At 35.8% G+C, this 16,541-nt stretch overlaps 1 protein-coding gene across 1 annotated transcript in view; it reads right to left on the bottom strand.

The window, feature by feature from the left end:
- CFAP47 (cilia and flagella associated protein 47) overlaps positions 1-16,541 on the bottom strand; it is a 354,495-nt gene that overhangs the window by 257,690 nt on the left and 80,264 nt on the right. Inside the window, exon 33 of the mRNA XM_072852476.1 lies at positions 12,080-12,275. Coding sequence (XP_072708577.1) covers positions 12,080-12,275 — 196 coding nt within the window. The remainder of the gene's footprint in view (positions 1-12,079; positions 12,276-16,541) is intronic.

Below are 16,541 nucleotides of genomic sequence, written 5' to 3'. Positions count from 1 at the left end.
TTAAAATAAAGATTGTCAGCCAATGTAATGATGAAAACCTGACTGACGGGTGTTGTAGGCCAAAAATAGCTTAAAACATGAACGCTAACAGGTAGCAGATAACTCTGTGAGGGCGGGGAAAGGGAGAGGAAATTGTCCAAAATTGAACTTCTGAATTCTGAGACAGATTCCTGCTACTTGCCAGCTGCATTCCATAGGGGCTCGCTGCAAATTTTGATAACACCTAGACTGAAGTGGCATGTACTTAATCTTCCCATTAATGAAGAGGTGTGAGACAGAAGCACCAATTAGGCTGATCATGAGTTGTGCTTCTGCACGTAGACTATTTAGACTGGGAAAACTTGGCACTTGGAGTTATGAAAGAAGAAGAGGCCAAAAAGAAGCATGTGACACACTATGAATTGACATGACTTTTGCCTGATCTTCTCAGACCACTAGCGACCTCCCTGCCAGAGAGGGAAATTGAGACCTCATGAACATAGCACTGTGCGGAGCGACTGAGTGTCTGAAATTATCAAATAGGATAAGAGCTCTGACCTTGCTGGTTCTTCAATAAACCCCAGTATCCTGATCTATCACAGGCTGTTGTTTACTCTGTCTCACCCATGACAATAGGTGAAAATACTTCATAAAAGAAAATAATCAAGCAGGATTAACTTGGAGTGGATGTGCAGTCACTCTTATGTAGTGTATTCAGACATTTACTATGGTTATGTAAAGCTAAAATATACTGCAAGAGGCCTCTGTAAGTGATCTAAAATGAGAGTAGTTTTGTTTCAGTTGTTGATCCCTCTCAACACTGAAGGAAGTAACGTTCATACTCAATTCAGTGATTTGGGACTAACTTAATTCCTGCATTTATTTATTTTTAACAGGTAATTTTATTTTTAACTTGTAATGGCATCATGTGGCATGCATGCAGTAACCAAGCATAACAGCATTGTCCTCATCTTCCTTGTGACAGGTTAAACCAACTCTTGAAGACACACTGCTTTCTTGTTTCATGAAGCATTTCTAGATAGAAGAAGCAAAGTTTTGCCATGGCATTCTAATTATTCATTTCCATATTTTATTTTTTTTATTTTATTTCAAAAGTCCAGATCCATTGAGTTTTTAAAAATCTTATGGCCTTTAAAAAGTCCCTGAAACACATTTTACATCAATTACTTAACACATAGTCTCACTCCTAATTCATCCTGAATGTAGAAATAACAGTTTGTCAAAACCAAAATTTATGTGGGAATGTTTTCAGATTTAGTTGTTTTCCCTCTCTTCTCCCACAAAGAGAAAGAAAAGAGCAAGCTATCTTTGCTGTCACTCTTTGAGTTGGATTTGGTCTTCCCCAATGAATCAATAGCACACAAGGCTACAAGGTTTTTGCAGTGCTTTTTGCCAAAATCTTTCTTAGTTTTCACTAAAACAAAAATAAATGTTTTTACATTTGTATGATTAGATTTGAAGCCTCAAGATTTTTTGTGGGATATTAAAACTATTTTGCAAATGAAGATAATCAAGGAAATATCTATAACAATTCTACACGAAAATGACAAACAACCTATTTGTTGGCAGAATAGCAAACAACAGTCACCATAAACTCCTCTAGGTCAAATTTTGTCTGTTTGACAGGTAGAAGATACTGTGGACAAAGGAGAAATACTAGACATTAACTTCAGTAAGATTTTGGTCACATTCTCTTTCATAAGGAAGCAAGAAAAGATAGTCTAGGAAAAAGGTACTGTTAGGTGGAGCACAAAACTCACTGCAAAACGGTAAGCCTAACTATCAGCTGTCTACAAATCAAAATGCAAAGTCCTAGATTGTATACTATTCAATATTTTCATTTGCAACTTGGGAAATAGCATAAAACTACCTTAGTCCAATCTGGAGGTAATATTAAGCAGGTTAAAGAATTGACTCTGGGAAGAAGAATGGGTTGCAAGTACTCGTGAGGAGAGGACTATAATTTAAGCTCTTGAACAACTGGAGTAATGATCTGAAACAAATGGGATGAAATCCAATAATGATGCATGCAGTGTACTACACTTAATTGAGAATAATTCATTACACAAGTACTAGATGGAAAATTGGATAGTCAGAAATTCTGCAGAAAAGAATCTGGAGATAACAGCAAATCTCACACTGTTGCAGAAAAAGCAAATACTTTGCTAGGATGCATAAATAGGAGAGTTGTACTTTAAGCGGGTAGACTGATCCTTTCACTTTTATTCAGTTCTAGTAAAGTCTCACCTGGTATAAAACCCAGTAATAGCAACCAAACTTCAAGAAAGACATGGATCCACTAAGAGAGTTTACCAGAAAACAAATGAGCTGAGTACACAGAAAGACTGAGAGAATGGCATTGTTTTGCCAAGAGGGGGAAGAGGGAGTAACTGAAGCAGAACGTAGTCATTTGCGAATATGTATAAAGTTACTAGAAAAGCAAAGATCCACTGCACACCACATTTTAGAAGAGAAAGGATGGACTTAAACTCTAGCAAGGGAAATTTTGGGTTAGGTTAGACAGTAGAAAAATCTTTCAAATGGAAATGAGTGGGAAATACTGGCAGATATTGCCTGAAGTGGACCATGGAATCTCCTTTTTCAGATTTTTGTGACAGTCTAGGCAAATACCTGTCCAGTACACTACAGGTATAGTCAGTTTAGTCTTTGCACATGAGAATGAAACAGATTATTTCTGTTGTCTTTCTCCCTTTCCTACTTCCCGTGCTTTCCTGCGGGGTTTTTTCAAGTTTCGCTTTTATTCACTGATTCATCAATATGCTTTCTCTCACTGACTTACTAAAACTGGTTTATACCTTCTTTGTGCTGCAAAACACCAGAAATGTGCAATTTACTTTCCACTGTTCCCTTTTATTCCAGTTCCTCCAATGTTCTGAAGTCACCCTTTATGCCTCCCATACACACTATTCTAACCCTCACTGACTGTAGAAAAAGATCTGTTTTAAAAGAAACGTTTTAAAGAGAAATAGTCACAAAAATATTTTTCCTTTTTTTTTTTGGTAACAAACTATCTCTTTGAAGATAGATGGTAGTGTTTTTATTCCAAGAAACACCCCAGAAAAATGACTAATTGGATCAAGATTTCCCAGCACTCTCTGAAGCCATTGTTCCCAATGGGTATGAAGTCAAACATTTCACTGTTTCAAAAGAGCTAACACATTCCACTGCTAACAGTGAAAATGAAATCTTTAAAGCTGTTGGCCCCTCTTCTCAAAACCAGGAAGAGACAACATCCAATCTTTTATTCTAAATAGATACACGAAGGTACTCTTTGGCATCAGTCCCACAAAAAAAAAAAAAAAAAAACAAACCAAAAAAAAAAAAAACAAACAGTACAAAATTGTTGGCAAGCCAAAATCGTGATGATCTTTCTGGTAAAATAACACTATTTAGCCCTCCCTGAAAAACACCACACTTAAACAACTCTTCCACCACACACACCACATTACTTTGGTTCTGGAAAAAATTACCATGAAAAATTACCATTAAGCTTAAAAGAAAAATTCCAAAAGAAAAGGAAAAAATGTTGTAACACATAAGTATGATGTATTGGTATTATCTGGATAAGACAACCATTCAGAAGAACAAAATGGTCTTATACCAAGCATTAAAACTCTTAAAGGATCAGATTTGGTTTAATCTACTAAGTTTAAGACTTATTTTATATAAAAAAGTAAGAATAGCAATAAATCTTTAAAGAAAGTACTGTTATTTCTTGTGAAGCTGTTCTGCTGTTTTCACAAGCAATAAAAAAGTTAAATTCTTGCTATCAGTTGCAAAATCAACTCATATGTGTCTAAGGAGGCACAACAGATGTCTCCACAAATGATAAATCTTCTGTTATATAGCCACAAGCATTTTTTTTTAAGTTCTGAGTTACTGAAAAACAGAGAAAAAAATATACAGGGTTAGGCTAATATTCTATAAGACTTTCCAAATAAACCTAATACATTCACATAAAAATCTTGAAACTGATGACCTTTAATGATCAAAGGTATGAAATGGCACTTTATAAGTTAATAAATTAGACTATGGAACTACAAAGGAAAAGTAACAATTGAGTGGCGATATGAGAGCATTCTATATAAGTAGGCATGACATTGAGAATGGGAACCAGACATTATTGTTAAATAGCTCAGTGGAATACACAAATTTGTCGGTAAAGGAAGTACCAAATTACACTATTAAGCAGCAAGCTCAAAATAAAATATTTTACATGCAATACAGATTTTAAACCTACTCACTGCTTCAGAATGGTGTGATGCTAGAAGTTTGCACAGGTTCCAAATACAATTAAAGAAATTCACAGAATAAAAATCTAGTACAACCTTACAGAAGTACCATCTTCATTTCAAGTATTCTTGAATTTCCAATCAGGAAGTCTCAGAGTACACATAAAGTATTGCTACATGTTTGTACCATTACTCATCTCTAAGCATCTTGCATTACAGGTAGAATACTGAGCTAGATAGACCTTTAAACTATCACAGTATGTCCTTTTTAATGTAAATTGCCGCAGTAATAATGGTGTATAATATTATATAACAACTTCCCTATTCTGGGATCTGAAAATCTCTGGAGGTAAAACTAATCTATAGCTATAATAACACCTATAGTCCTGTTTCAATAGCTTAAATCTGGTACTGAATAATACAAACATTTACAGAAGAAATATGTAGCAATAACCTTTTCTGTAAGTGCTGACATTAGAACCAGGACAAGGTTTAAAATGATGGTCCTGAATTATACAATACAGAGCATAAGAAAGTTGAGAGGAAATACGCCTTTGAATATTTTTTGAAAAAGGCTATTATGTCTTTCCTAAAATGTATTTAGAATTAACAGAATGATAATGTATCTACCTTCAGCACACACAGCATGAGAGGCTATGTTTATCTTAACATGGAAAACAAGAAGTCTTTTATTAGAGACTCATAGGCAAATTACAATTCCTACCTCAGGCAGGATGCTACAACCCTTGCTCAGTGAAACTGATAATTATTCTTCTAAGAACTCCTGAAATATCAGGGACAGATCGATTTAATACCACTGACAATTCATAATAATTCTAAGCAGAATAGTTCAAGAAGCACCACATGGGGCAAAGACAAAAAAAACAGATACACTGGGGACACGACTCATTTATTCCCATCTGTTGCAGAAGGCTTTTACCCTGTGGCATGAACATTTACCTTTCTGCTACTAATAAAATTTTCCAATTGTCTCGCTATCTACGCAGTTCTGTTTTATTTTCGCTGATTCTTATCACAAATAATACCTTAAATTGACAAATTCCTTAGGTTTTTCTGCATCACATAAGAATAGTGTTACCTTATATCAATTTTGTTGCTTTTCAACAGAAAGTTTCCATTTGTAAGGAGAACTAGTTTTAAAATCACTGAATGGTACTAAAAGCCTCTAGATTAAAATGTCACCTTCGACGCTATTTTTTTAATCATGGCATTTCACTTATAGATCACTTCGATTTAAAAGGCAATAAATCACAGCAATTCATTACAGCATACCTGGCTTCTATTCTGGCTTCAGAATGAATACTATAATCCCCACATCATATTATTTAGTCAAATATTTTAAAAAGTTAAATACTATTCTCAATGAAATTGACTGTTTGATACTTACAATGAATTAACAGAACCTTTTTCAATCTTTATAGTCTGAAATATGTTTTCTCCTCACAAAATATCTGAAGTTTTATTACTATGTACTGCAGAAGTAGCATTAATTACACAAATAATCAGAAAGCTTATTTATTCCAATTAACATACAAACACTGCGAAGTACCTTGTTTAGTTGAAAGTAGAATAGTTGTCTAGGCATCTCAAAGTGTACTGCAAGTAAGGAAACAAAATTTCTTCCTAAATATTTACCCGATTATTCCTATTTAGGTCATTTAGGTTTTTGAGGGTCAGCATATATGTATCTAAACATATACATTTTTATATATAAGCATACATGTCTACACACACATACATATGTATGCATATATGTATACACACAAATATATGCAGCCCTAAGAGTGAGGGCTTTCTTTTTGAAAGTACCTTTTTAACAGTTTTCCAAATCTGAACACTTTGAATCTTTGCAATATAGGGCTCCAAGGACTATCCTTCTTCATACCTTTATTTCCCTGAAGCTGCATATTGCCAGCTGGTATGAAACAATAAAACTGTACAAACCAAATATTTTTATACTACTCCAAAGTCTAAAAAGGTAAATTAAACATGGAGATTTGCTTATTTCTCAACAGCATATTAACTTAAAACTCAGGAAAATAATTCTTTTTCTCTTTTCTATCAAATAAAATCCTGATATGACCTTGTGGATTTTTCAGCTATAGGGAACAAGATATGATGCAATTCTTAAACACGGAGTGTTCAGGTTGACTAAGAAAGGTGAGCAGGACAGAAAAGCCTACTTATTGGACTTCATATTTACACATTACGTTTCATTCTTATGTTCTGCTGTGCAAATCATGAAATATAACACAGGAAAATGGTTAAAAACTGCTAATTTATATTTCAGGAAATAATTTCCAGGACTTATCACTCAAGAACAATGTTCTCTCATAATATTTTGTTGGAAGGCAGACTTATGATACTCATGATGGCAGTTCATTAGATAGTCACTTCCCCTTCTTGAATTCAGCTTTTTATCAAGTGTACAAAAAGCAAGATTCGTTCTTTGGGAAAAGCCTGTTTTGCAGTGATTTTAACTGAAAGAAATCTTACATGAAATTACATAAGATTCTTCCCTTCTACCTTCAAAGATAAAAAATATCCTTCAGCTCTTGTTTCTCAATTGTCTCTAAGAACTATCAAATTGAGAAGCAAGAATTAACAGACTCCATAAATAACCTTCCTAAAAATGGGAGAGAGGAGAGGGGAGATAAAGAAAAATTCATTAAAACAAGGGAAAGAAAAGAGTGTGCTTTTTAATTGCTATACTAGAAACAACCTTAAGCAAAAGTTCTAGAGAATTAGTTTTAAAACAAACAAGAATTCTACTTAATTCTCATACAGCTTTGGGAAGACATGTCATCTCACACTAAAATCTCTCCTTCTCAACCTTTTTACTGCAGATGCCATGCAAAATTGATATCAAAATTAAAAAAAAAAAAAAAACAAAAACAAAAACAACAAAAACCCCTTACAGTGAAGTGAATAAAATGCATCAAAACCAAAATTTTCCTACTTGAGAGTAAGAATCTTGAGAGATGCTATGATGCTTAACATTGTCAGACAAACCTACATTGTCACTGGATTAGCACTTCTCTTTCCTCTTAAGCAGAATTTCCATTCTAAGCAGATTTTCCAGTAAAATGTATCTACTCTGGAGACAGCTCTTACATCTCAAACTTAGGTTGATCATTCAGATATTGTTCAATTTACTGGCTGTCATACTCCCTAATAATTTTATACTAAATGTAGAATTATCTACTCTTTTCAAGATCTTCCTGGGATGCATTCAAGAAAATCCCTTATTTTCCAAAACATAATTTATCTTTTTCATCATGGCAAGAGTCATAATTAACAAGGAAGAGACATACAGCTTCTCAGGTGGCAATTTAATTCACTAATTTGCAAAATTTTCTTCTGTTTAGGAAGTACAGGTTTTGAATTATGGCATTCCAATACTCTAGCAACTTTTATAGGGTTTTTCCTGACTCTTATTTTTCCATACTATTACTAGTTAGTCTTTCAGAGAGAAATGTTGAGAAGAAATGTGAAGCTAAGGAATGCTGGAAGGTAAACTGAAAACTTATTACACTCAAATAGCTCATGCTTCCTCTCCTATCATTACTATTGCCCATATAATGCCTTAAGTCAGCACTGAATCTTATATTTCATGTATAATTAGGGTCTCAGCAGAATAGGCAAAGTTGCATTTTGCAGTTTTACAGCATTTGGTCTCAAGTTTCAACACTGCTTTCCATTTTATCATCAATAAGACATATTACAAGCCTGCCCTCCCAAAACATATGCCAAGCTGCTTTTAAAACGTATTTATTTTTTAGTTGCAGTAAGGGCAGAAGATGTGGAGACAGTAAACTCCTTGCTAATGTTCTCTCTAAGCTATTGAGATCTTAATTCTTGCAAGAGAAGAGTTCTGATGAATGACATAGTTATCTTCAACTTTAGAAGGAAGTAATAAAGATGTATATTTAAAACCTTTCTGCACTTCAGTAGTTTAGGCTTGGCTCACTGTCACATTTCACTTTGAGTAGCTTAGGTATCAAAGGAAAGACTGAGAAATAGGGCCTGAACAGAACTTAATTTATTTAGTAGGAATGGATCACCAACAGACTAGTTTGAGCTGAAAGCAGCTCCACGGTCAAGACATATTGCTAGTCAGGGCTAATCCTTTATTCAAAGCAGAGTGTTTGGATGATTACATGCAGGCGCATAAATGTTAAGCAAAAAATGGTAATTGCTCTCTGAACTGAACTGTAGCAAGAATAAAAGAACTAATCATTCTCTTAAAATTAGTGATATTAAGGAAATAATAACAACAAAAACTCATACAAAATTGAGGACATTTTGGACTTTCAGTTGGCTTGTATGAACATTTACCATACTTTGACTGATGTTTTTCCTTATGACTCTTTTAACTGTTCCTCTGAAAAAGCCTGTTTAAATGCTTAATTTAAGGCTAACATGATTAAAAATATCACAATATCTAAGTATAAATTAACCTTAACATCATAAAATTTAAAGGACCAATGGTACATCAGAATATTAAATCTGCTGAGATATGTAAGGTCTTCTCCAGTGTATGATGTTAAAACACAAATTCAGTCTAATGACCCCTAAGGTACATTACTAGTGACCAGCCTCCAGCTGGACTTTGTGCCACTGACCATAACCCTTTGAGCCTGGCAGTTCAGCCTAATTTCAGTCCACCTCACTGTCCTCTTATCTAGCCTGTACTTCGTCCCTTTGTTTACGAGGATGTTACAGGAGGCTGTTGAAAGCCTTGTCAAAGTTGACATAAACGACATTCACTTCTCTCCACCTGTCCACTGAGCTAGTCATGTCATCATGGAAGGCAATCAGGTTAGCCAAGCATGACTTCCCCTTTGTAAATTTAGGCTGACTACTCCCAAACAATTTTTTGTCCTTCATATATTTGGAAATTGTTTCCAAGATTATTTACTCCATCACCACCCCATGAAACAAGATGAGGCTGACTGGCCTGTAGCTCCCCGGATCCTCCTTCTTCCAGATAGGAATGACATTTGCTTTCTTCCAGACCTCTTCCAAACTTCCCCCTGATTGTCCTGACCTTTCCAAGATAACTGAGTGTGGCCTTGCAACGACATTGGCCAGCTCCCTCAGCACTTGTTGGTGCATCCTATTGGGTCCCATGGACTTGTGTTTGTCCAATTGTTTAAGTGCTCCCTAGTCTGATCCTCCTCCACCAAGACTAAGTCTTCCTTGCTCCTGACTTTCCCACTCATCTCAACAGCCTAGGATTGCTCAGTGCCAGTCTTACCAGGAAAGACCAAGGCGAAGGCACTGAGTACCTCAGTCTTTTCTGTGTCCTTTGTCATCAGATCCTCTGCCTCATTTACTAGAAAGAACAGCACAGTAGCAGACATCAATTCATTTTGAGGCAGTAAAAGCAAGAAAGTAAGAGGAAAGTGAAGGCTAAAACAGAGGATTCAAAGAGATATTGAGGCAGGTCATCTGTGGAACAGAATAGTATAAGATCACACAGTTAAGAACTTTTATAATGCAGAGGTATAAGATTAAGACTATGAATTTCATAATTTATCAAAATTTTCTCTTTTTTTTAAATTATTGTAACTTTAGCAATGCTCATTTATGTAGTTTTGTGAGAGAAATGGAAAAGAAGCAAAAGAAAAGGGCGTGCTCATGTGCATACACCAAGCTATTTCTGTTGTCCTCTAGCAAACAGAATATAGAACTCATGAGCCAAAAAAGCTACATACAAGTCAATATAGCAAGGCAGTATCTGTAACTTCCCACACAGAGAAAGCATATATAATCTCTGCCTTCTCATTCCAATCTTGCACTTCTCTCAAAGCAGAAAAGTATAATTAAGTGAAATTGTAAGAGAGAACTGTAATGAAGATAAATGTTCCCTGGCAGTAACCACAAAATTCATCTTTAACTGTGACCCAGAGCCAAATCTGCAACCAGGTCTGCACAAATGAATACATTAACCTACTGAGTTATCTGTCCTATTAGCATGATTTAATATAAGTTATTATTATTTTCTGAGAACCCCAATACTGTAATTAAATTGTTCTTTTTGGGTACCAATTTTGGGGAGCCTTTAGAACTAAATAATTGTAAAAAACCTATTTACAATTGCTGATAACTATCTGATAACTCATTAAAAAAACAAACTCATTTTAATATTCTAATTTATTACATACTCTTGGGCAACTAAAACAACACTTTCAATAATTGGCTCGTTAAAATGCATCATCAGTAGATACCACTTGGACTGAGACATTTAGGGGTTTTTGCCCAGTAGTGTCCACTAGATCTGCACTTTATGGTTCAGATTGACTCCACTCATCTTTAGACATTATAAATCAAGTAAAAGTTTAATGTTAAATAAGATGCATTTTGACGTTCATATTCTCCCCACCGAGTTCCCACAGGCCAGAACAAGGCTAGCCATGCCTCAACATCTAGGTATTACTAGAGTCTACAATAAAGAGAACAGACAGTGGGGTTGAGGAGTATATACATGCAGCATTTATGTTGAGCCACAACACTGGCCACGTAGCTAGCCATTCTCTCTGCAAGTTGTCATCTATACACATGGGACTCAGATAACACCCAGCAGAGCAGAGTGCTTGCAACTGTTAAGACAGCTCCACTAAAGCAGGCACTACACACAGATGATAAGAAAATAATACATTGCAAATATACCTACTTACTGTAGGGCATGTTACTTTAGCTAGGGAAGCTCCCTAAGTTAATCATAAGATCAGACCCAAACTATGAGTTGACAGCTAGAAATCTCTTTCTGTTGGATGCAGGGGCTATAGACTGACCTTTCAATCTTATCAGCAGAATTATTCAACACATTTGAGAACATCTAGTATAATTTGTTTCCATATGGATAAAATGAGAAAAGCAATGGGATATTAAAAGCATATGCAAGGTAGAGAATATGCTCAAATAAGACTTATGGAAGATGACATGCAAATAGATTATCCATAATTCAGACAGGTCAGAAATCACACAAGGCAAAAATGACACTAGATAATCTTTTCCATATGTGGTTTATGAGCCATTCTTCTGGAGTTCTTCCCTAATCATCATCAGACTGCCCTTTCTTGGTGTTAACTACCCATCCAAAATTAATGCTGAAAGAGACAATGAAGTTAGGGTCAAGAAGCAAAAGGGAGAAATCATACAAGGAAATAGAAGTAATAATTACTACTGGTTGAACAGTTTATCAGATTCAAATACCAGAACTGCCTAGGTCAGTCTTAAAAAGAACAGGTCATTTTGTCTAACCTTACTCAAGCGACCATGAGGCGTCAAACTGACCTTGCAAGTCAGGCAACATTTATAATCTGGAACCTTGGTCTCCATTACCTTCCTAAATGGCACTAGAGTAAAGGCAATACAAAAAATATTCCAAAAATTCTGAAAAGCTAGCTCTCAAACACACCACTATAAGCACAAACACTAACAACTACATGTGACTGTAGACAGGAAAATGAAGAGAAAGTGATTACTGTTAGCACTTCTTTCCTGAGATCATTAATGGAAAGAAGAAAGTAAGAAGGTTCACCACACTTCACCCTTTATGCCTAGTTAGAAACTGTAAGAATACACAGAAGACAGAAGGTACTTCATGAACAGTGCTAGTCAAAAGATGCTGATCTTGGAACACAGAAACATAAGGAAAGGAAATACGTATGGATAGGCAATAACTTCTCCCCCAGAAAATACTTTCAGTGGCAAGTTGTCACAGTATCTCTATGAATAACAATTTTAAAAGTCTACAAAAGGAGTATTAGAAAGAAGAGTATAGTGAAAAAATTCACCTTTTTGACAATCTTTCCACACAGTTTTTCGATTCTTCTCATAATGTTTATTCAACCAGGTGAGGATGGTTCGTTCATATGGAGAATATATATTACTAGATAAAGGTTCTGATTTTATTCTTGGCATGTTCTGCATGCTTTCCAAGCTGAACAGATCAGTGATTTTACGTGAAGAAACACGTGGAAGAACAAACACCTGAAATTAGAAAAAGTGTTTTTAAGCACAAACTGTAAAAAGAACAATTTCAAGTTGAATGATAAAAAACCCCACTTCAAACTCAAAAGGTTTTCTAATTTATAAAAGGTTTAAGAGATTACACATTAGCATAAATGTATAACACACAAGAGAACAGATTTGCTGAGGTTTTAGGGAATTCCTTTGCTTCCTTAAACAAAATGCAAACTGAAGCTTCCAAATGGTCTTGGGAGTCTGGAGAGGTCCCAGTCGACTGGCAGCTGGCAAATGTTGTCCCAATTTTCAGGAAAGGTAAGAAGCAAGACCCTCGTAATTACAGGCCTGTCTGTCTCACTTCAGTGCCTGGTAAAATTATGGAGAAGGTTATTCTGGGAGTTATTGAAAAACACTTGAGAGACAATGCAGTCATTGGCCATAGACAGCATGGGTTCACAAGGGGAAAGTCCTGCTTAACCAGCTTAATTTCCTTTTATGACAAGGTCACCCATCTAGTTGACCAAAAGAAGCCAGTAGATGTGGTTTTGAATGTTAGCAAAGCTTTTGATACTTTCACAGTATTCTCCTGGACAAAATGTCCAGCATACAGCTAGACAAGTCCATAATACAATGGGTGAACAAATGGCTGACAGGTTGAGCTCAAAGAGTTATAGCAAATGGGCTTGCATCAGGCTGGCAGCTAGTCACCAGTGAGGTTCCCCAGGACTCAATTTTAGAGCCAGTGCTCTTTAAAGTTTGTATAAATGATCCGGACACAGGAATCGAATGTACATTAAGTAAGTTTGTCTATGACACTAAATTAGGAGGATCTGTGGACCCCCTCAAGGGTAGAGAGGTCTTAGAGAGAGATTCAGATAGACTAGAGAGCTGGGCAATCACCAACCATATGAAATTTAACAAGAGTAAGTGCCAGACTCTGCACCTGGGACAGCGTAATCCTACTTATACATACAAACTGGGGGACAAGAGGCTGGAGAGCAGCCCCGCAGAAAGAGATCTGGGGGTGTGGGTTGATGACAAGTTGAACATGAGTCAACAGTGTGCTCTGGCAGCCAAGAGGGCCAACCTGTTCTGAGGTGCATCAAAAGCACAGCATAGCTAGCCAGTCGAGGGAGATGATTGTCCCACTCTACACTGCACTGGCGCAGCCCCACCTTGAGCACTGTGTGCAGTTTTGGGCACCTCAACAGAAGCACATCAAACTATTAGAGTGTGTCCAGAGGAGGGCGACCAAGATGGTGAAAGGCCAGACTTACAAGGAGCAGCTGAGGTCACTTGGTTTGTTCAGCTTGGAGAAGAGAAGGCTGAGAGGTGACCTCATCGCAGTCTACAGCTTCCTCAAGGGGGACAGTAGAGGTGGAGGTGCTGATCTCCTCCCTCTGGTGACCAGTGATAGGACACAAGGAAATGGTATGAAGCTGTGTCAGAGGAAGTTCAGATTGGACATTAGGAAAAGGTTCTTCACTGAGAGGGTGGTCGGTCACTGGAACAGGCTCCCCAGGGAAGTGGTCAGGTCACCAAGCCTGTCAGAGTTCAAGAAGCATCCGGACAATGCTCTTAGTCATATGGTTTAGTTTTAGGTAGTCCTGCAAGGAGCAGGGAGTTGGACTCGATGATCCTTACGGGTCCCTTCCAACTTGAGATATTCTATGATCCTAAATATTTTTTGTTTCTAACTTTTTTCCAAGTTTTGACGAACTGGATGAAATCACTGGTACCTTCTGGATTCCAAGACTTACTGTGTATATTCTAGCCAAAGCACTAATTACTGAACTACTATACTGATATCCAGTGCAATCTATAGACAGTCTTGAAATGGTATCTTTCATTACCCAGTTGCTCATTGAGGTCCAAATTACATTGTCTGTTTCTCCCGAAACAGATTATAACTAAATATTTATAATTAAACATTATAATGCCTACAATAAAATTCTTGGTACTCAGAGGTACTTGATTAAGTCTTACATGAACTTACATTTAAAAAAAATATATATGAACATATGTATATAAAATATGTAAGAAATATAAAGACGTTAAAAGTAAATTTCCCCCAACTGAAATGACAGCATAGAAAAAGGTATTTGAAGGAGGAACACAGAACTTGATTTTCGGGATGATGATGATGAAGTCAACAGCTTTGGTTCCATCCTCCCTCATCAAAGAGGTCTCAGGCCTGGCCACCTTGACCAGTGACTAAGACTATCAAGAATCATGGCCAGAAACACTAACTACACAGCATCAGCTCCATAGTGCCATATATTCACAGGTAATTTAGGTTGAGTTTGTTAAGGAATAATTGTTTGGAGGGGTGAAAAAAGAAAAAAAAGAAAAGAAAAAGACTAACAACTAATCATTAACAATTTCTATTGATAATTAATGCAATCCAATAAAATGTTATTTTGAAGTGTGAACTGGGCCCAGTTTCTCAGTCCCTTAAACACCCCCAGTGTTGTCTAATTCCCTGATACATATATACATAAAGAAAAGGCTATTTCATTTCATTTCATCTAATCAGAATGAAAACAGCTTGCATCCCTTTTATAATTGTTTCTCTTATTAGTTTCCAATACCAGATTTCAACAGGTACATTAGAGAAAGCATCGGTTTCTTGAGGCAAGGTGTTATAACTTTTTAATCCCTCCATTTGCTGCAGATGGAGAGGAACACTCTTACATATAGTATGATGCAGCTACAGCCATGTGGCTTCACAGTTTCCACATTTACATCTGGATTTTTTTTTTTCCAGATGACATGAAGGACTGTCATCCATTGCTTTCAAGTTTCTCTGAAGAAAACCTTTTGTAATATACTAATATACAAAACCTAGTTAACTATTAATGTACACGAGACCCAAATTATACCACCCATATTTAATTACAATTTTTAAAAAAAAGTCACTTTGAAATTCCTTTTTAAACCCTGAAGCACTTCAGTTCAGCATCATCTAGTTCCATGCAGAGATGGCTGAGCTAACTTAATTTAAATATTTGGATTTCCCTCCATGGCACTTTATTGATTTGCATAGCACTATCTTAAGAGAAAAAGAAATATCAAACTTTTGTATCAGCATCCTCAGATACAAATCTGAAGAAAACAACAACAAAAAAAGCAAGCAAATATACTCTATTTCATGCTTTCTCAAAAGACAGTGTCTTTGCAGGTTAATTTATTGCAATGTTCCTTCATCAGTATAACCTGATGTTCTATCAAAAAGACCAAAACAGGAAAGAGTAATGGCAACTGCGTTTAGAAGAAAATATGAAACATTATTTACCCATAAGACATTCTTTTACTGTCTCTTAACAAGTCCAATCCCACCTAATCCGAGATGCCCATATCTACATTCCTATTGAATGTAGGATTCCTACATTCCTATCAGCATACAGTGGCTTTTTGGAGCACACTATATTTATTTTTTTAAAAAATCAGCTATAAGGTTAGGACATGTTATTACTTACAACTATAAAAAGCATCCTTATTACTACATGCATCTACTAAATTACTAAATCATCTTTATTGAAAATCTGGCCTGACCCAAGGGCTAAATCGCCACGTATGCTGTCAGTGTCCATGTGTTTCCATTAGCCTAGACTTTCAAGATTTGTAGAATATCATCAGTATTTTAGCCCTTGCTCAAGAATCGAACTAAAAGTGTATCTTTATGATTGATGAATTTCCCCTTTTATTCTCCACAGGTTCTACCCTTTCTTCAGAATAAACTTCATTTTCTATTTTTCTGAGATCGATTTATGTATACGTTTTTTCCTCTGGAACTTCTCCAGCAACAGAAGTTTTCATAACAAATCAGTGGACCATAATGCATCAGGTATGGACATGAAAGCAATATGGGATGACATTTTAGTTGACAAAGAATAATATTAAGTATTTCTAATAACAGCATTTTATTTCTAAAATAAAATTGGATAACAAAACAGCTCTGGTAAATAGATGAATTCTTTTAACATTTTCTGAAATTTGCAGCATGCTATGTGAGTAAAAGGATTCTGTTTCGTCTTATCTTGCTTGAAATCAGGCTATCATAATCACAAAAAGGCTTGTCTCTACTTTCATTTTAATGAAACTGCTTTTAAGATAGAAAACATTCTCTTAACTTCAGAATATTTCAACACTAGCCCAAATAAATTTTTTTTATATAAACCAATCTTGCTGTCTTGACAGTTCATATACTGTTTTTCCTTATTGTTCTCATGCTTTCTTTACAAATTTAATAAAATAAATAAATAAACCTTGTTCAACAGCAGTCAGTCA

This window comes from Ciconia boyciana, chromosome 1 (assembly GCF_034638445.1).
Source record: "Ciconia boyciana chromosome 1, ASM3463844v1, whole genome shotgun sequence".
Taxonomy (NCBI): domain Eukaryota; kingdom Metazoa; phylum Chordata; class Aves; order Ciconiiformes; family Ciconiidae; genus Ciconia; species Ciconia boyciana.
The sequence above is the reverse complement of the archived record's forward strand: the minus strand, read 5'-3'. Positions and strand labels throughout refer to the sequence as shown.